Source organism: Pinus tabuliformis, chromosome 9 (genome assembly GCF_031772625.1).
Source record: "Pinus tabuliformis cultivar Carrire ecotype Pingquan chromosome 9, CPIR1, whole genome shotgun sequence".
In the NCBI taxonomy this organism is placed as follows: Eukaryota; Viridiplantae; Streptophyta; class Pinopsida; order Pinales; family Pinaceae; genus Pinus; species Pinus tabuliformis.
Window position 1 is genome coordinate 1,845,368,897 of NC_142307.1, and position 20,475 is coordinate 1,845,389,371.

General features: G+C 44.6%; 2 protein-coding genes across 7 annotated transcripts in view; one reads left to right on the forward strand and one right to left on the reverse strand.

Annotated features, from left to right (window-relative positions):
• LOC149156206 (Chlorophyll A-B binding family protein) overlaps window positions 1-20,475 on the reverse strand; it is a 501,816-nt gene that overhangs the window by 400,862 nt on the left and 80,479 nt on the right. The gene's annotated exons all lie outside the window — the stretch shown is intronic.
• LOC149156207 (uncharacterized) lies at window positions 16,548-17,964 on the forward strand. The gene is made up of 2 exons (XM_089445221.1): window positions 16,548-17,162; window positions 17,294-17,964. The coding sequence occupies exons 1-2, from the start codon at window positions 17,035-17,037 to the stop codon at window positions 17,784-17,786; spliced, it is 621 nt and encodes a 206-aa protein (XP_089301347.1). The 5' UTR covers window positions 16,548-17,034; the 3' UTR covers window positions 17,787-17,964.

The window sequence follows — 20,475 nt, forward strand, 5'->3', positions numbered from 1 at the left end:
AGAGGACGATGCGTCGCTTCCTTTGATAGCCTGTCAGCAATTTCATTTCTTTCCCTGTAGATATGAAAAACAGAGATCTGATCAAAGAATGTTTTGAAAAAAACAATTTCTTCCAATATAGTTCTCAATGAGTATGCATTGCAAGCAGCTGAATTGTTAAACCAGTCAGTCACTATCTTTGAATCTCCAAAGATTTGTATGTTTCGGCATTGTTTCAAGATAGCAAAATAGAGTAAATGGCAGAGAGTTATCAGTTCTGCGTGGTTGTTGGTGCCAGGCCCCAGTCCCATACGAATCTGGTAGTGGTGAGAATCTGATAGGTGGAGGCAGACGTCACCCCCACAGCCATGTTGTTGGGAAGCACCATCATAATACGCCCACGGGATAGCTCTATTAATCTGTTGCTGCTGTATAATCCGTGGTCTCTTATGGCAGTGATCGGTTGGAATCTCATCATATGCAGCACAAATTTGTGGGGGGAGCAGATTCCAATTTATCAATTTATCCTCGAAATTTTTTTTGTTCCTTTTGAGCTAGATGTGCCAAGAGACAAGGAGGGGAAGATTTCTTGACTTAGGAATAGTTGATGTACACCACCAGTTCTCCCAAGCTGTTGTGATGTCCGCGCCCTGCCAGCTTCTATTCATATTTAGAGATAGAAGGACATGTGTCCATATACTTCTGGTAGTTGTACAGGTGAGGAAAAGGTGTTGAGTTGATTCCTCTTCTTGGAGGCATAGAACACACCGGGAAGGCCCCATAAAAGCCCTCCGCTTCAGATAGGAGCCCGTGGGGATCTTGTCTTCTAATATATTCCACATCAATAATCTGGTGCGTGGTGGAGCTTGGAGGATCCAGAGGTGATTCCACCAGCTTCTCATGATCTCCGGTTTCTTATCTGCTATGATTATGTTGTACCCCTGTTTCGGAGTGTAATGTCCAGCTTTGGAGTGGGCCCAGATTAGTTCATCTTCAGCGTTCCGTAGTCTAACATGAGTTTCTGTAAGAGCCTGAAGGTAATTATGCCATATTCCATTCCAGTCATCTGGCAGGTTCTAGTGAGGGTCAGTCAGCCAGGCTTGAGTATGGAAGGTGGTATTTTGCTAATCCCCAATCTGTCCCGGAACCTTGATACCTCTGTTGTTTAGGTGCTGGATCAGTCCCTCTAGTAGTATATGGGAGTTACCGCTGCCTATCCAAGGATCAATGCCAATCCGGACACAGTCACCATTTGCCAATCTTCCATAATAAACGCTCCTTGATGATAGACATAGAATTTAGAATGGCTCGCCAGATCACCGATATGCCTTTCCTGTGCCTAGAAGGGCTTATGATCTAGTCAATAATCGTCATCGGCCAAATGTATTTATGGAGGATGAATTCGGCCCAAAGGTTGTCTTGTTTAAGTAGGAACCAACTCTGTTTGGCCGCCAAAGCTTGGGCAAATGACGGAAGAAGTTTAAGTCCCCAGCCTCCCCACTTCTTCGGAGTAGCAATCCTTGTCCAACTTACTCAGGCAAATGGTCTGCCCTCTTTGCTACCATTCCATAGGAATCTACAACAGATTTGTTGAATGCGATGGAGAATTCCTCGAGGTATCCATGCAAGTGACATCCAGTACACCGGGGTAGCTTCGAGGACTGTTTTAATGAGGATCAGTCTTCCTGCCCTGGATAGGAATTTATGGCACCAACAGTTTATTCTCTTCTCCACTTTTTTGATGAGCCAGGTCCAGTTTGCAATCTTATATCCATATGGTTTTAATCTGAAGCCCAAATATTTTAATCCCCCCATCAAATCAGTTGCTTGAAAAGGAAAATTTTGTGAGGCCAACTGCGATTCCTGAAGGGTGCATGCAGATAATGAGATGGTGGATTTTTCTCTGTTGATCTCCATACCCGTAGCTCTACAAAACAAGTTCAGTATCTCATTCAAAGAGGTCATATCCCTGACACTGCCATTCAAGAAGATCAATATATCATCTACAAAAAGTAGATGTGTCAGGTAGAATTGATTCGTGATTTTAAGACCTTGAAGCCCCCCCCCTTCGTTTCTCCGAAGCTATAAGTCTGCTCAATCCTTCCACAACCAATAGGAAAAGAAGAGGTGATAATGGGCATCCCTGCCTTATCCCTCTGTCAATATCGAATATGGGAGATGCTGAACCATTAATAAGAATTGCAAATGAGACAAAGGAGATGCATCCCATGATCTAGCTGGTGAAGGCTGGGGGGAAACCCAGGTGAGTAATTATCATTTTGATATACAGCCAATTCACTTTGTCGAAAGCCTTTGACAGATCAATTTTGAGGGTGAGTCCTTTACGATTTCTGAGTTTGATGGAGTGGAGGGCTTCCTGGGCAGTGCCAATGGCATCCTGAATATGTCTATGGTGGAGGAAGGCAAATTGCTCCTGGGAGATGTGGTTGGATAGAATAGGCTTGATTCGGTTGGCGATGATCTTAGAGATGATTTTGTACAGGCAATTGCAAAGGGATATAGGCCTAAAATCATTGAAAGAGGATAGTGAGTCAATCTTGGGGATCAAGGCCAAGTAGGTGAAGTTAATTGGGGGATGGATGTGTCCCGAAATTCTGCTTTCCTCAATGACAGCGAGTAGGTCCCCACCCAGTAATTCTAGAAAAGCCAAATAGAACTCCACTGGCCAGCCATCCGGGCCTGGACTCTTATCTCTCTTGAACCACTTGAGTGTTCCTTCCAATTCTTCCATAGTGACCGGTTGATTTAAGTCCTTTGCCTCTTCCTGATCCACAAATCTTGGAAAATGGCCCGCTATATTGATGATATCCGGGAGATTGATGACCGTCGGCGCAGTGAATTGCCTCTTGAAATGAGTGATCCCCATTCTGGAGAGTTGTGGGTGAGTAGATGCCCATCCCTCTGGCTCACAGGGCATCTACCATATGGTGTTCGTGGCTTTCCTTCCATTTGCAAAATTGTGGAAGAATTTGGTATTGCCATCACCCGCTTGAAGCCAGGTGGCTCTACTTTTCAAGCGCCAAATTTCTTCCTGTTCCAGTAGCTTCTTGTTCTTTTGGTTCTCCAACCCGACTAGAAGAGTTTTGGTTTCCTCTGTTAAATAACCCAGCCCCTGTTCATCCGTTAGCTGAGCAATCTTTGCTTCTATGTCTGCAAGTTGCAGGTCTTCTTTCAGCTTCTTTCTCTTAGCCCATTCCTCTGTCAATGTCCTGAGCTCATTAAGCCGAAGACAGAAATCCGCAGCCATCCTCTGTTCCCGCAGGGGGGGTTGAGCACTCCAATACTCAGTCACCATATTGATGAAATCAGGGTCTTTTAGATGCCCAACAAAAAATTTGAAGGGGGCACGCGGTTTTTTTGATGGTCCGGAGATCTGTAGAAATATGGGTAGGTGATCAGATGATCCCCCTGTTCCCACCCATTGTCGATAAAGGGGAATATGCCGGATGAGGTCTTCGTGTATCAAAAATCGATCCAATCTACGGCCCAGGGCAGCCTCCCCAGTCCGCCTATTGTGCCAGGTGGGCAATTTCTTGTTCATGGGAACATCAACAAAATTGCAGGATTCCAGTAATACACACATCTGTTCTGAGATGGGATCGATTTGAGCTTGATGTCCCCAGGATTCTTCCATACCCAATGAAAAGTTCAGATCCCCCACGATAATGGTGGTGTTAGAGACAAGATCATGTTCCAATAGATTGTGCCAAAATTCCATTCTGTTTTGATTAGGGGCATAAATATTAATCACTTTTAGTTGAAGTCCCAGTTCTCCCACAAAAATGTCCATACCCAAAAAACCCTTTCCGCCCCAGGTGGATATGTGCTTAACAGTTTTAGGATTTATGCCAATTGCGAGACCCCCAGATCTGCCTATGGCATCCATACCCTGAAATGACCAGCCTGGCATAATAGATTGTAGGGCTCTGGTAATATTGTCTGAAGTGCCAAGAGTTTCTTGTATGTAGAGAATGTCACAGAAAGTTTCCTTTAACAGTCTCTTTAGAGCCAATTTCTTTTTGGGATTGGCAAGTCCCCGGCAATTGTAGGAGAGCCAAATCATGAGGGACCACAACTAATGGGCTCCAAAGCTCTAAGCACCCTTTCAATAGTATGCTATCGGCCTCTAGCGACGTCCGCCACCGCGGTCTTGATGGCAGATTTGATTTTGGATGGACGACCTCTGGCTGGTTTATGGAACTTAGTCCGTCCAGGGGAGGGGCCCAATCCAAAGTGCGGGGATGTGGATCGAAGTCTGGAACGGAGTTTAACCGGCCTTAGAGAGGGAGGATGAGAGTGAAGGGGGAGAGGAAATGTCCCGGAGGGGGGTGGGTGTGGTGGAGAAGGTTGGTGGGGGCAGGGATAAAGAACAGGGGATGGATGGAATAGTGCAAAATGAAGATGAGAGGGGAGGCGAGGATGTATGCAGTATATTTAACATAACATTAGAAATAAGAGCAGAGGATATGGGGAGAGACTCATTACCCGGCAGAGAGGTTGCTTCCGCTGCAAATTTTGAGCGAGTCCTGGGAGGTGATGACGGAGCTTTTCGCTGGTTCCCTGTTTTCATTGTCGCATCCACCTCTGCTTCCGTAGGTGTCCCTCCTTGTTCCGGTTCACCCTTGTTCTACTCTACAGAAGTCTGTTGTTTCGTCCCCTTTGAGTTTTCAGTGGTCACTGAGGGATTCAGTGGGCAGTCCTTGAATAGGTGACCCACTTTGTGGCACCTCCTGCAGCGGAATGGTACTCCTTCATAGTCCAGGAGTTGTTTCCGCAAGAAGTGTCTCCTGTGAAGCGTGATTTTTTCCTCTAGCCCTGCCCTAGTATCAAGATGAACCAATATCCTAGCCATAGTCATAATACCTGTTTTCTCAAAGGACTTGTCATGTTCCAGGTAGGTCCCCAGAGCATCTCCGATACGTTTGAAGACCTGTGGTGTCCAAAACTGCAGAGGTAGTCTGACCCAATGGGTCCAGCTCCTAGTTGTTCACGTTCGGGATCGAAGAGAGGATCCCATCTCTTCAGCGGAGTAGGGGCGAGCTCTATGTGCCAGTAACGCGATAAGATCCAATCCGTGTACTCCTCCCTGTGAAAGCGGAGGGCGAACCATCCTCTGGCCAGCACTCGAATAACAGGGAGTTCTTTCAGCAAAGATCCCCAGATCTCCACGGTCCATTGACGCAATCTCTCCACCGAATAGTTCCTGCCTCGAACCCGACCAACCAGAACTTTCCTCGCCGTGTCTAAAGCATCTGCCATTTGTACGTCTTCTCCAAAGGTCAGGTTGATATCAGAGTCCACGGCTCTGAGACACTGGCCCTTTTTTATCTTATCCGAGCGTCGCCCAGTAGGGTAATCCTTGAGTAGGGTCCTGCACGGTTCAGATGAGCTGTGTTGCACCGAATGAGTGGGTCTAGGGTTAGGAATGGGTGTGCTGAAGCACCCAGAACGGATCGGGGAGAGGGGGTTGAGGCTGCACGAGCCCGGGTGAAAGAGAGATTGCGCAAGTCGGAGATTGAAAGACTGGCCAACCTATGCCAGGGAGATGGATGGGGGGGGCGAAGGCAGGGACTGCTAAGGGGGAGGTGGAGGGGTCTGCTGCGGGAGATAGGGCGAGGGAGAGTCGAAAGACGGGGAAGCCTGAATGCAGGAGCCGAGGATATGCAGAGTCGCCGGAGAGAGGGGAGGGCACTCTAAGCCGGGGAGGTCCGCAACATCAATAGCTGGGTGCTGGCGTTTTCCAGAAAAAGGCAAGTGTCGCTTCATCTGTTCGGCAGCTGTCACTCGTCCCAGATTATGCAGCCAGGGGCCCTCAACCGATGAGGGTTTGCGCACCCATATTTCCTGCTCCGGCATGGGGTCATCCTCGTAATCCATGAGGTCCTCAAGCACCATTTGGCCAGTATATTCTGACTTCCGCAAAACCAGGGGGAGCAGGCAGATGAACGGGGATGACGGTGGTGACGGAAGTTGAAACGGGGGGTGGTGAAGAACCACTGGAAGAGTCACAATAATGCTGTTAAAAATCACTGACAATCGCGACAGTAGAGGGCAGGTTCCATAAAAAAATGTACCAAGACAAAAACCGCGGTCAGACCCGCAATGATAACCATGTATCCTTGTCCATCGCGTGTTTGCTGTTGCAAATGCTGCAGTTCCGCCTCTGAAACCCTAAAGGTTCCGCCATGGTTAGGGTTCGCAGCTCTCTCATCTCCCTCCCAAGTAAACTGTTATAAGCATAGAACATACCATAACTTAACATGGGATCGGAGCTGAGGTGAAGACAAAGCCCGAGCAAGAGCAAGAGCAATCACCGAAGAGAAGATTGGCAAGGCTATCCTAAAAGAACGATGGGGTCCTCAACACTCTTTCCTGCCGAAAACAAGCTCCGTGAGAAAGCTGACTATCACGGATGGAAGATGTCTATCAATCTAACCCTTGAGGATCAAGGAATGTTGGATCATGTGAGAGGCAATATTGTTGAGCCTCCATCAAATGCACCTCCTGTTCCAGGAACAAATGGAAGAATAGAGAAACTAAAGCAAACAAGATCATCCGGGACTCTATCGACAAACACTTGGTGGCCTACATCTCTGAACTAGACACCTCCAAGGAAATCTACGATAGACTAGTGAGTTTATTTAAAGTTAATGATGCAAATCAAGTTTTGTTTCTTAGAAATAAGCTGAGGGAAATCAAGAAGGGTAAAGATGAGAGTATGCAAGCATACTTCTTAAGAATCACTGAGATCAAGAACGATCTCCTATCTATTGGGGAGACTATTACTGACAGAGAAATGGCACTCATAACTCTTGGAGGATTACCATCCGAATGGTACGTGTTCAGGACTACTCTTCTGAACAATAATGTAATTCCTGGTTTTGAGGAATTAATGGCTAGATGCATTCAAGAAGAAACAAGGGTAGAAGAGCAAGAAATGCCCATGCCTAAAGGTCCTCCTGTTTCCTTTTCTTCTCATGCTAAGAAAATACATAATTCCGGGACTAAATCAAAAGGAAAGGTTGGACCTAAGGATGGAAGAAAAGGACGATGTTACATTTGCGATAAAGCAGGTCACTATGCAAGGGAGTGCCCTGATAGAAAAGACTCACACCGGGACGATGATCAAAATCCCTCTGATGGCAATCAAAGGAATGAAAAATTCAATAGCAAAGGTAAGAGGAGAGCTGGGAATCAAGGAAGAGGACAACCATTCAAGAAGGCTAGAAATTCCAACATGTATTAAATGCACCTGACCTCAAAAATAACCTAGTGTCCATCTCGGCAATGGAAGACAAAGGCTACAAGGTAACCTTCAGCGATGGCAAGGTACGTATATGGAAAAATAATGTTAAAGATGCCTTTACTCTTGGGTTTCGTGTTGATTCATTATATCAGGTCGATGGAAGTCCGCTAGGTGTCATATCTTATGACACATCTCTTCAATCCGAACTTTGGCATCGGAGGTTTGCCCACCTTCATTATAAAGCTCTACCCGGTGTAAGACAAATGGTGACAAGGATGCCCGAATTCCGAGTAGAGAAAGAAGGTGTATGTCTAGGATGTGCCGAAGGAAAGCTCAAAAGGGGACCATTCCCCTCAAGCCAAAGCAAGACCTCTGATATATTACAGTTGGTTCACTCAGGCATATCTGAGGCTAGCATTAAGAGGGAGACTACTACACCACATACTCCTAAGCAAAATGGTGTGGCAGAAAGGAAGAAACATACGATTGTGGAAGATGTCTCTATGGGTAGATGATGTAACAATGCCTGATGTGGAGGAACCCATGGATCTTATTTATCCACCTGAGCCTCCCTCTTCCAGGAAGAGGCCTTCATGGCTTAGGGGGCTACTTGATGATGCTGAAGGACATGCTGCACCCCGAGGAACCTTTCGTGAAAGTAAGAAACCTAATAGGTATCAAGGATACCTGACTATCATGAGCACGATCATACAAAATGAGCCTTCATCATTCTCAGATGCCGTCAAGAATCAAGTATGGAAGGATGCTATGATCGAAGAATATGAGTCTATCATGAAGAATGATGTCTGGGAAGTAGTTCCCAAACCCCAGGACAAGACAGTTGTTACTTGCAAATGGCTTTGCAAGATAAAGCATGCAGCAGATGGAAGTACGGAAAAGTATAAAGCTCGTTTTGTTGCTCGTGGTTTCTCCCAGAAGGAAGGTATAGACTATGATGAGATATTTGCACCTGTTGCCAGATATACGACCATCTGCTCAATCATAGCCCTTGCCGCTTCACAAGGATGGAACCTACATCAGATGGATGTCAAGACCGCGCTCTTGCATGGCTCGATCAAAGAAGAGGTCTATGAGGAGCAACCCAAAGGATTTGAGATTTATGATCGAAAATCTCATGTATACAGGTTGAAGAAGGCTCTCTATGGGCTGAAGCAAGCACCCCGAGCATGGTATGAGAGGATCGATAGCTACTTGATGAAGCTGGGATTCACTAGGAGTGAAGCCGATCCTAACCTTTACTTTAAGGTTGAAGATGACAAGCCTCTCATACTGGTGTTGTATGTGGATGACCTCTTTCTAACAGGTGCATACCCTCTCATTCACAAATGTAAGAGAGAGTTGGCTTCTGAATTTGAAATGAAGGACCAAGGACTTGAAGTGTGGCAGAAGCCAAGGGAAATTTTCCTATCTCAAGGAAAATATGTGGTAAAGATATTGGAAAGATTCGGTATGATGGACTGCAAGCTTGTGACTACCTCGAGGATCTTAACTTTTAGAAGTTATATGGTAGTGATGTCGGACTAGATTTGGGAAATGCCTCTGAGTTTCATAAACTCATTCACATTGATGTTCTTGGTGAACCTCCGTCCGAACATATGTTTTGCAGTTAGCATTATGAGCTCATATTTGGTTGAGCCTCACTGGATTGATGCCAAGAATCTTTTGAGATATCTTCATGGGACAATTACTAATGGATTAAGATACACTGCCAGAGATGTGAGACTACTTGGATATATTGATGTTGATTGGGCAAGCAGTGTGGTGGACCGTAAGAGCACTTTCGGGTGCTGTTTCACCTTGGGATCTGCTTCGATATCCTGGATGAGTAGGAAGCAGAAGTCGGTGGCTTTGAGCACCGCCAAAGCAGAATATATTGCTGCTAGCATGGCCTCCTGTGAGGCAGTCTGGTTGCGAAAGCTCTTCAGTGAGCTGTTTGGATTTACATTGGATTCCATTGTGATTCTCTGTAACGACCAAAGGTGGGATTCGATTATTGAGGAATCCCGTATTCGTCGATTGCTCCAACAGATAGACATCATCTGGGATATGGTAAGTCGATGAGCAAGGAGGCTCCATCACATTAAGATGATGTACAGGTCGATACACCTTGTTAAAGCCCCAAGGAAAGATCTAATCTGTGATTTTCCCAAACGACTTGGAGTCGTCAAGAAACCCTTGTACAAGGGTCCTGCATGTTGCATACATTGAGCTCTGGGAGCTCTGAGGGCTTGCGGTTCTTACTGGAGCAACATACGACCACAGGGTGACTCACCCTCCCCTGGTGGTGCGCGCTGGAACAAGATGATTCGCTCTCTTGTGGGACAAGATGATTTGCTCTCTTGTGGAACAGGATGATTCGCTCTCCTGTGTAGCATGATGATTAGTTCTCTTGTGAGGTCTAGATTGATGTGTTCTCCATGGCGGCCTGGATTGATGTGTTCTCCATGGCGATTGTAGCAGGATTGATGTGTTCTCCTGTGAGGACAGGATTGATTAGTTCTCCTGTCGAGGCATCCTACCCATGCAGTCTAGGACTCATGGGAAGTACCTCTCATCTGATCAATGAGCAGGGAAATGAAGTTAGGAACCATAGTAGTACCGATGGACGCATCGTTGTATCTACCGTACTCCCTACGCTAGGATGACCCCCATTGATCTGGGATCAATGATACATGTTTGGGACCAGTGGTAGGAGTTGTACCATACTATGAAACTGACTTCGGGTTGGTTGAGACTGGTTTGGGACCAGTGGTACATACTCTGAGACTGACTTCGTGTCAGTGCAGTACTAGTCTGGGACTAGTGAGAGTGGTACATACTATGACGCTGACTTCGGGTCGGTTGAGACTGGTCTGGGACCAGTGGTACACTCTCTGAGACTGCGATACTGGTCTGGGACCAGTGGTAGGAGTGGTACTTACTATGAAGCCGACTTCGGGTCGGTTGAGACAGGTCTGGGACCAGTGGTACGCACTCTGAGACTGACTTTGAATCAGTGGAGGATGATACTGGTCCGGGACCAGTGGAGTTGTACTCACTATGACGCTGACTTCGGGTTGGTTGAGACTGGTCTGGGACCAGTGGTACATACTCTGAGACTGACTTTGAGTCAATATGATACATCCTCGATCATTTCTTCTTCTTCATAATTTGGACAAAAGCAGAGCAGAACAGAACAAAGCAGAGCAGCGCATAACAGAGCAGAGCCGTACAGATCAATACAGGGTTGAACAAGACAAAGCAGAACAGGTAGAATAAAGCAGAGCAAGGTAAGGGTCAGGCTGTACAGGGCAGTGCATTTGATGGATGAATAGTAATGACCGATAGACAGATTGCAGATGAAGTTCTCCCTAGTTGAGAGGGAGTGTTAAAATTGGAAACTAGGGCAAAACTTCATGTGGATCATCTTATTCATGGCTGATAATATTTTTATTAGATTCCTCTTGTCGAGAGGTGTAGGATTGATATAAAGATCATCCGATTCCGATAAGTATTCATGGAGATATGAATTTATTTTGATTATGGAATTATTATCAAGCCGACCTAAAACTCATGTAGGCTTAGAAGCCCAACAGTGGCATCTATTCAAACACCAACATTGTGTATAAATACAGGAGGACTTTTCCTCATTTGGACTCACTCATCTCATCACATCTCTCTCTCTCTACTACGTAGAAAAGAGTCTCTTCTCTACTACGCAGAAAAGGGTCTCTCCCTCACACATGTAAAGCCGGAAGCTATTGACACTGAAGTTGCAACTGGAGAAGTAAAGATTGACCTGCGTGGACTAGAAGATCTCCTCATCTGAACTGCGTTGTAGGTTCATCTGAACCTCCTCTGAAAGCCGCAACCTTTGGTGGTGGAATCAAGTCAATCCGACGAACGGTTTGCAAGACATCGACTGCCCTAGTTTGAAGCCGGAAGCTACTCAAACTGAAGTTGCAACTGCAGAAGTAAAGTTTGACCTGCGTGGATTAGAATATCTCCTCATATGAACTGCGTTGTAGGTTCATCTGAACCTCCTCTGAAAACCGCAACTTTTGGTGGTGGAATCAAGTCAATCCGACAGATGGTTTGCAAGATATACAATGCCCTAGTTTGAAGCCAGAAGCTGCTGAAACTGAAGCTGCCACTGCAGAAGTAAAGTTTGACCTGCGTGGACTAGAAGATCTCCTCATCTGAACTGCGTTGTAGGTTCATCTGAACCTCCTCTGAAAGCCGCAACTTTTGGTGGTGGAATCAAGTCAATCCGACGGACGGTTTGCAAGATATCGACTGCCCTAGTTTGAAGCCGGAAGCTGCTGAAACTGAAGCTGCAACTGCAGAAGTAAAGTTTGACCTGCATGGACTAGAAGATCTCCTCATCTGAACTGCACTGTAGGTTCATCTGAACCTCCTCTGGAAGCTGCAACTTTTGGTGGTGGAATCAAGCCGATCCGACGGTCGGTTTGTGAGATATCGTCTGCCCTAGTTTGATGATGAGGCCGCTAATGCTGACGCTGTTGATCTAGGGTTTGCTACTGCTGATATGAATCAGATTTATTGCACTATTTCTCTCTGCTGAATTATTGAAGATAAAAGAAGATTTGATCAAAGGGTTTCCCCACACATTGTGGGGTTTGTCCCTGGCTAGCCGCCACATCTTGTGTCTCTTGACTTGGCTTGTTTTCTGTCGATCGTTTAATGTTCTATCTGCATTTTACTTTATGTACATGTGATTGCTAATCTGTGGAATATAATAAGGAAAAGAAGTAAACTGTTATAAGCATAGAACATACCATAACTTAACAAGGAGGAAACTCGACCTCCTTGAAGCACATTCATCACTCACTCATTCTAGCGAAGGAGGAAGAAGAAGGCAGCGAAGAAGGAAGAGGACAAAGAAGACTTTGGTTTGGGCTATTTCTCTCTCACACGTGCGAAGGAAGGCTAGGGTTTCTGCAGTAGATCTAGGGTTTTCCTCTACAAGTTTGATCTTGAAGGAGAGAAGGCAAGAAGGTCAAGCGAAGGTCACAAGAAGCCATTCTCAAGCTCCAGAAGTCAGAGAAGGCCAAGCGAAGGTCTAAGGAAGTCCTGGGAGGCTAAAAGAAGCTCACATGTGTGGCAGTAGCAACTAGTGGAGGGCCGAAAATTTCAGGTCTACAGTGGAGGCCGAAATTCTGCAGCTAGAGGTCAAAATTGTGCTACTAGAAGAGATTTAACTGGATTTGACTTAGACAAGGAAAGCATATTATCTGGAAAGGTTGGACTTGGTCTTGGAGGGTATTGGTGTTGGTCTAAAGGTCTTGGAATTTGTCAATTGAAGAATCTATAAGGAAGAGAAAAGATTTGCAGGTTTTCCTCTCAAGTGGAGAGGTTTTGGCCCTGGCTTGCAGCCTATATTCTATGTTCTCATTCTTCTTGTCTTGGTAGTTGTTTGATGATACACAAACATAATAATAATAATAATAAGAGAAGCTAATAAGTAAGATAAGTAAAAAGACATCACAAGAAGTTATCAAAGAAGAGAAATTACTCTAATCATTGCCCTATATATTTCTCAACATCACAGATTAGTCACACTTGGGCATGCGTCCATCAAATCCTATAATGAGTTCAATCGCATGCTGTTGGAGAGATTTGATAGGAAGGATCCAGAGTTGCACTTCAAGGAGTTGGCTAACTTGAAGCAGACAAGCAGCGCAGAAGCTTACATAGAAGAGTTTCAGAGACTTGCGGTGATGGTCTCAGATATTTTAGAGGCGAGATTGATCATGCTGTTTATTGAGGGTTTGGCCGAGCCACTGCGAGGTTGGGTGCAAGCATATAGGCCAATATCATTGCAAGATGCCATTAGCCGAGTGCGGGACATGCTAGATGTCGTTCCAAAGCGGCTCCAACACCTGCCAGACCTTCTTTCCCTTGAAAGGGAAAAGACACCAGACGTTCTCAAAAGGAGTGGACAAGGAAGGGACAATTAGACGATGAGACCAGTGGGGACCTTCAAAGGAGAAAATTATGCTTTACTTGTCAGGAGCCATGGGCACCAGGGCATCAGTGTACCAAGGGAAAGGCCCACTACATAGAGGTATTTTCAGACAATGAGCTGGAGGAGGAGGATGCAGATTAGGAGATAGATGCAGATGAGGATGGACCACAGAGCTCAGGAGAAGGTGGCCCACCAACCCCACCGAGTGGAGGAGTTTTCTTGCCTACCGATGGAGTTATTGCTTCACTTCAAGGACTTCCGAAGTATTTGACACTGCGGATCAGAGGCACAGTACAAGGACAATGAGTATCTGTGTTGGTGGACAGTGGGGCTACCCACAATTTTATTGATGCACAGTTGGTGGAGCGTAGAGGTATTCAAGGGATTTTCTGTTTTGGTGCCTGATGATAAGACCATGCAATGTACAAGATATGTTCCCAACATGACAGTTACCATGGGGAACTATTCGATGATAGATCACTTCTTCATGATGGACATTCTGGACACCAATGTAGTGATGGGGGTGCAGTGGTTGTATTCTTTGGGACGTGTCACTACAGTGTTGATTTGTGGTAGCATCGGATATGCTCTAGCAATGAAAATTGGTGGAGAGGCTAAAGCACATGAGATCTCCAAGACCCAAAAATGGTTTGGGGAAATTCCACCCGGTTAGAGAGATATTAAAATAATTAATATTTTTAATGGGGTTCATAATTCTAAACTTAGGAAAATTAAAATATTAATGGGTATTAATATAAAACTGGGTGAGAATGTTCTAAATGACATGGATCAAGCCAAATCTAATCTTAGCCATTCATTAGGGACTTAATATCGGCCATTGAAGACTCAACAAAAAAAGTATAAGAGGAGGCTTGAGGGTCAGTTGGAGATATACCAAGATTGATCAGTCAGTTTGATTTTCTGGAGCGGGGTTTGCTGAGAAAATTCGAACAAGTGATCTGAGTTGCAGCGAGGGGCAGTGAGTGCATAGCAAAGAGGAAGAGATAGTGCTGAAGGATCAGCGCAGAGATTGAGGAGGCTACACAGAGCCAGTAGGAGCCACGCAGAGGGCCAGAGTGACTGCACAGAGGCTAGCAAGGCCTGCGTGGGTGACGCAGAAGGCCAGAGAGTCAGCGCAAAGCAGCAGAAGGCTGACACAGGGGGTTTCAGAGTGACGCAGAGGCCAAGAGGGCTGACGCAAAGCCTTAGAGAAGGGTTGGAGAGATTTTCGTGGAGCAGACTTGCTGAATATCTACTTCTGAAAAGAGGTATTACTGTTGTGTAAAAATCAGTGTTGTTAAAATCGCGATAAAATCGCGATTTTATCGTAAAATCGCGATTTTTTCATTTAGCCGATTCAAATCGCGATTTTTATACATAAAAATCGCCACTTTTTTTTATAGCGATTTTTTCGAAAAAATCGCGATTTTTTATGTTAAAATCGCCGGGCACGGGGGCAGCGCTCTTTTTATATGGAAAATCGATTTTTCTTTTATTTCATTCAGCAGTCCGCGCGGAGGAGGAGGAGAAGAAGTGAGGGAGAGGGTTGCCGTCGGATTTGGGAGCGAATCCAAGCGATTTTAGGAGGAATCCAAGCCAAGATCACCAATTTGTCCATAAACCAGGTATGTAGATTAATTTTTTTTTGTTTTGGTTCTATAAAAACCTTGTTTTTCATTGTTTTTAAAGAATTTTTGGAAATTTTTCATTGATTTGGGATGGGTTGTTTGTTATGACTATGAGAACCAATTTTTTATTTTTATTTTCTCATTTTCTTTAAACATTGTTTATTTTTTTTTATTTTTCATTGTTTTTTGGCATTTGGTTGGGTAACTTGGGTTTAGAAATTGGGATTTTGGAAATAATTAGCTTGTAATTTTGCAAATGCTAAATTGTAATTTGTATTTACTATTATCATTTATGTAATCCTAAATTCCTATTTCCTAATCCTTATTTTTCCATAGGTTTGCAAATTCAAAATTCAAAAACAAACATGCCAAGGAAATTGGATCCTTTCTGGGAATATGGTGACCCTAAAACTCCGAATGATAGACAAAACTTGTATTGCAAGTTGTGTGGAAAGGAAATATTCGGGGGGATATACAGGTTGAAGTTCCACCTTGCACAAATCCCTGGACGTGATGTGGGGCCCTGTCTAAAGACAAATGCTGAAATTATCCAAAAAGCCATGAGAGCATTGGGAGAATTAGAGCACACTAGAGACGCCAAAGAAGAACTCAAAAGGCAACTAAAAAGGTCAGCTGAAGGAAGTGGGCCAAGTGGCACAGGTTCTACTGCAGCGTCAGTCAATCCGGTAGCTGCATCATCATATTTTGTTCCTCGAACCACACCTGGTTCACAACCAACTATTGGTTCAATGCTAAAAAGAACTGAAAAAGAAAAAGCTGACAAGTTGATGACAAAATTTCTCCTCTGGAGTGATATTCCTTTCAGCATTATAAGGAATAATCCATTTTTCCAACCTACTGTTGATGCTATTGCCAGTGTTGGCCCGGGGTACAAACTCCCTTCTCTTCATGATTTCAGAGGCCGGCTTCTTCAAGATGAAAAGCGTGACTGCACCCAAAGATTGGAGGATTTTAGGGCATCATGGGCACAAACAGGATGCACTGTTATGTCAGATGGTTGGACTGACCAAAAGGGGAGAACCCTTATAAACTTCTTGGTTAGTTGTCCCTTGGGGACTATGTTTATCAAATCTGTTGATGCAACTCATCAAATCAAAGATGCAAAAACTTTATGTGATTTGCTGGATGTGTTTATTTTGGAGGTGGGTGCAGAAAATGTTGTCCAAGTCATAACGGACAATGCTGCAAATTATGTTGCTGCTGGTAGAATGCTTATGGACAGGCATCCTGCTTTATTTTGGACACCTTGTGCTGCCCATTGTATTGATTTGATGTTAGAGGACATTGGGAAAATTCCCTTTGTCAAAGAGGTTGTTGACTCATCAAAAAGCATCACAAAATTTATTTACAATCACACATCTGTGCTTAGCTTGATGAGAAAATGCACCAACAACAAAGAGTTGGTGCGCCCCGCCATTACACGGTTTGCGACGAGTTTCATATCTCTTCAATCCCTCTTGAATTCTATGTGGGATTTGAAGAGAATGTTTCTTTCAGAGGAGTGGCGTGCTTCGTCAATGAGCCGCAAACCAGAAGGAGAGGCCGTCTGCAGACTAGTTTCATACCAGGAAGACTTCTGGGCGGGAGTGCAGGAGGTGTGCGTTGTTACAGAACCTTTGGTAAAGGTTCTTCGGTTGGTTGATGCTGAGAAGCCCGCAATGGGCTATTTGTATGAAGCCATGGACAGGGCCAAAGAAGCCATTCGGTCCTACTATGATGACAAGGGAGATGATGGGTTCCAGAGACAACTCCTTCTATGGAACGTCATTGATGAGCGATGGAACAACACACTCCATCGTCCCATTCATGCTGCTGGCCTTTTCCTGAACCCTGCATTTTCTTATGCATGTGGGTTTAATTTTGATGTTGAGGTCGTGGAAGGATTATTAACCTGTGTCCAGAAGATGGTGAGAACTCCAGAAGAAAAATTGGAGGTCTCTAGACAAATTGAGCAATATAAGTTGTCAGCTGGCACATTTGGCTTTGAGATGGCTGTCATTGATAGGACGGTTAAAATGCCAGGTATTTTTTAGTTTGTAGTATGTACTTTGTAACTTTGTTTCAAATTTCATTGTTTCTTCAAATTCCATTTTTTTCTTATGTTTATTTAAAATTTTATTTGTAATTTTGTTGTAGACGCATGGTGGAAGATGTATGGTGGCAGAGTACCCCTTTTGCAAAATCTTGCCGTACGCATCCTCAGCCAAACATGCAGCTCCTCGGGATGTGAGCGCAATTGGAGTGTATTTGAAAAAATACACAACAAGAAGCGCAATAGGTTAACACTTAAACATTTAAAATATTGCAAATTTCCAAATAAATTTTTGAATTCATTAAAGTTTTAAACAATATTTTTTTTATAATATTAATTATTAATTATTAATTTATTATTTCATGAACTTTGTACAGGTTGGAGTCCCATAGACTTAATGACATGGTCTATGTCTACTACAATCTTCGATTGTGGGTGAAACAACTAGAGAAGACACCTGATACGGAAGCCATCTCATTGGATGGGATTGACACCACTGCTGAATGGAGGGTTGAGACCGAGAGGCCTCTCATGGATCCCACTGAGGATTGGTTAGTGCAGGATGAGGGGGAGGAGGAGGGGGAGGAGGAGGAGGAGGAGGAGGAGCAGGAGCAGGAGGAGGAGGAGGAGGAGTTGGAGGAGCAGGAGGAGGAGGTGACACCGCCTACCCGGGCTACCCGGGCTACCACTACCAGAGGACGTGGTCTCCGTCCACCTCGGCCTCCTGTAGCTGCTACTACTAGTTCTTCAGCTTCTAGAGCACGTCAGACTCCACTGCCATTTCCACCACCACAGGCACCAGCTTCTACATCTAGAGGGAAAGAGAAAGTTGTGCCATTTTCTCGCAAGAGGGGCAGAGGAAATCAATAGGATTAGACTTTCATTTTATTGTATATGACATTATGACATGATGAGATACATTATCATATTTTTTGTTGATATTTTGAGGCTGAGTTGGACTTGGGACTCAGGACTTACTATTCAGGACATGATTCAATGTTATGTGTGATTTTAGCGCTAGAAATGATATTAAACATCTTATATATTAGTTTTTTTATCATATTTATGTGTCAATGTATTTATTTTATGTTGTAGATGGTTTAGATATTAAAAAAATTGAAAAAAAATGAATATTTTTGTGCCAAACGATTTTTTCCCGCTTTTTTCCGATTTTTTCCCGATTTTAACGATTTTTTCCGCTTTTTTCCCGGCGCCGATTAAATCCCGATCGCGATGTGTGCAACACTGGTAAAAATCTCTGTTGGGTGAGCCAATTTGGCACCCTAGTTGTACTCAAGAAATATGCATAATAATAAACCCTCAAAACTGCTGCACCGGTTTTGACGCATTGGTTTTTTCCAGGGACGATCGTCCAAAAATAACGGTGTCCCTTGTGTGTTTGTCTGTTATTTCAGTTGATGATCTGTAGATGGTTGAGGTTGCATTCGTGCTTATTTTCAGTCTTTATATGGTTAAATAACTTGTTAAGAAATAAACAAGTAGGTGAAATAAACCAAATAATGCAGGAAAAAATTTTGACGTGTTAGACTTAGAAATTTCAACATGGTATCAGAGCGTTGCAGATCACAGGAGAGTTGAAGGCACCAGCTAAATCAGAAAATTTGCAGCAGAAACAGTTGTCCCGAGAGACAGAAGTTGTTCCTAAGCAGAAAGCAGTAGAGAAGGGGTGACGTAGAGGGCCTACGTCATGATTTCGAGCTAGAGAGAGGGCCAGCGCAGAGGAAGGCAGAAGAGGCTCATGAAGAGCCACATCATCCTACTCAGTCAAGTAGGATCAACACAATTGGCCAGAGGAGCAATTCAACCTTGTCAGGATTGTGCAGAGCTAAGAGGCTCAGTTTCTTCCGCTGTTGGGGCCTAGGGAGTCATGGGCAGATTGAGGATTGGGAAGTTGGTGGGGTGTTTTTGCTATCGAAACAAAACAGTACCTAACAGGACAAAACCAAGGTAGAGGGAGCGCTGCCTTGAGGGACTTCTAGCCAAGAAATCTAGATCTGAGTTTTGCAGTTGCAAAGAGGATCGAAGAGGAGCAATTCGATAGTTCGCGGGAGGATTTCCAAGAGGGAAAATCGTGACTCAAAGGGAGTCTAGGAGAGAACTTCCAGGAGGGAAGTCGAGACTCAAAGGGAGTCTAGGAGAAGAGCGGAGATGGCAATGAACGAACTAAGGGATCAAGATAGGTTGGACGGGGCATCCAACTTTGTCATCTAGAAGGCCAGGATCCTATCCGTTCTGGATAGACATTGCATCAAGGACTTTGCCTTGAGAACTGTGGCTATCCCAGTCGACCCGGCTAATAATGAAAGGTATGAGGATGCAATGGCGAAGGCAAAGTGCATAATCCTTGATGGGGTCAAGGATCATGTGATACCGCATATTGCTGAGAAGAACATGACAAAGGAGATGTGGGATACCTTGACGACATTATATCAGGGCACCTCAGTGCAGAGGAAGATGTTGTTGGAGAATCAGTTGCGGATGTATTAGATGCAGAAGGGGGAGCAGATAGATCTATACCTCAGCAGGTTGCAAGAGATTTGGGACCAACTTACTTCCATAGGGGCCACACCGGATCAGGAGTTCATGGTGAGGACCGCCCTGAATGCAGTCTCTAAGGATTGGGAGACGTTTGTTCAAAGCATTTTGGGCAGAGCTGATCTTCCAGGATGGGAAGAGATGTGGGCAGCTCTTCGCCAAGAAGAGATCAGACGGTTAACCAAGGCGGGAAGTAGCAGCAAAGGAGGTCGAATCAAGAAAGAGGAGGAGGAGGATGTAGCTCTAGCATCTGCGAGACAAAAGGGGAAGAGGAAGAAGAAGGATATCTTCAAGGTAAAGTGCTTCCATTGTGGGGAGCTGGGTCATTATGCAACCTAGTGTCCCTGGAAGAAGAATAAGGGAGAGGCTTCTGACTCCAAGACAACTCTAGCTAAGGCGGAGAATGAAGTCGAGACAGATGACGACTATGCCATGAGTGCTCATGCACCTCTAGAGAAGAGGTGGGGAGACATCGCGATGTAGTCAAGAGGACTATAAAAGATGAGGGGCAGGATCCTTGAGGTACCCAAACTCTTGGATCATATCGGGCTACGGGAGCCCCGATGACAGTAGCAGGATGACAGATGTTGATAGAAGCAAGATGCGGATGGAGCAACAAGGCAGTGCTAGAGTGCAGAGGTATGTAGCAGCGTAGTGGAGGTTGCAATGGTGCGAGAGGCACAAAGATATTACAGCAGCGCAGAGGCAGCAGAGGGAGCACAGGATAGCAGTAGAGGTAGCTTCAGCATCGGGGGCGGGGGGGGAATTAGTGATAATTGGATCCCAACACTAATAGGGGATTCTACCATCTCCTAGATGCTCCTTATGGTCCACCAATCCCTAAAATCTTTAAAATAATTTCTCAATAAATATAAATAAAAATAATCAAGAACCCATCCTTTCTCTTTCAATCCTTAAATACGTTATTAAGATTAAACTCGTTTAATTTTATTTAAAACCTTAGTTAACCCAATCTAGGATTAATTAAACACCAGAAAACTTT

Bases quoted from the DNA above. Each gene is read 5' to 3' on its own strand.
- LOC149156207 (XM_089445221.1), top strand. From the start codon at position 17,035: ATGTATGGTGGCAGAGTACCCCTTTTGCAAAATCTTGCCGTACGCATC. The intron at 17,163-17,293 runs GTTAACACTTAA...AACTTTGTACAG, and splicing joins CACAACAAGAAGCGCAATAG to GTTGGAGTCCCATAGACTTA.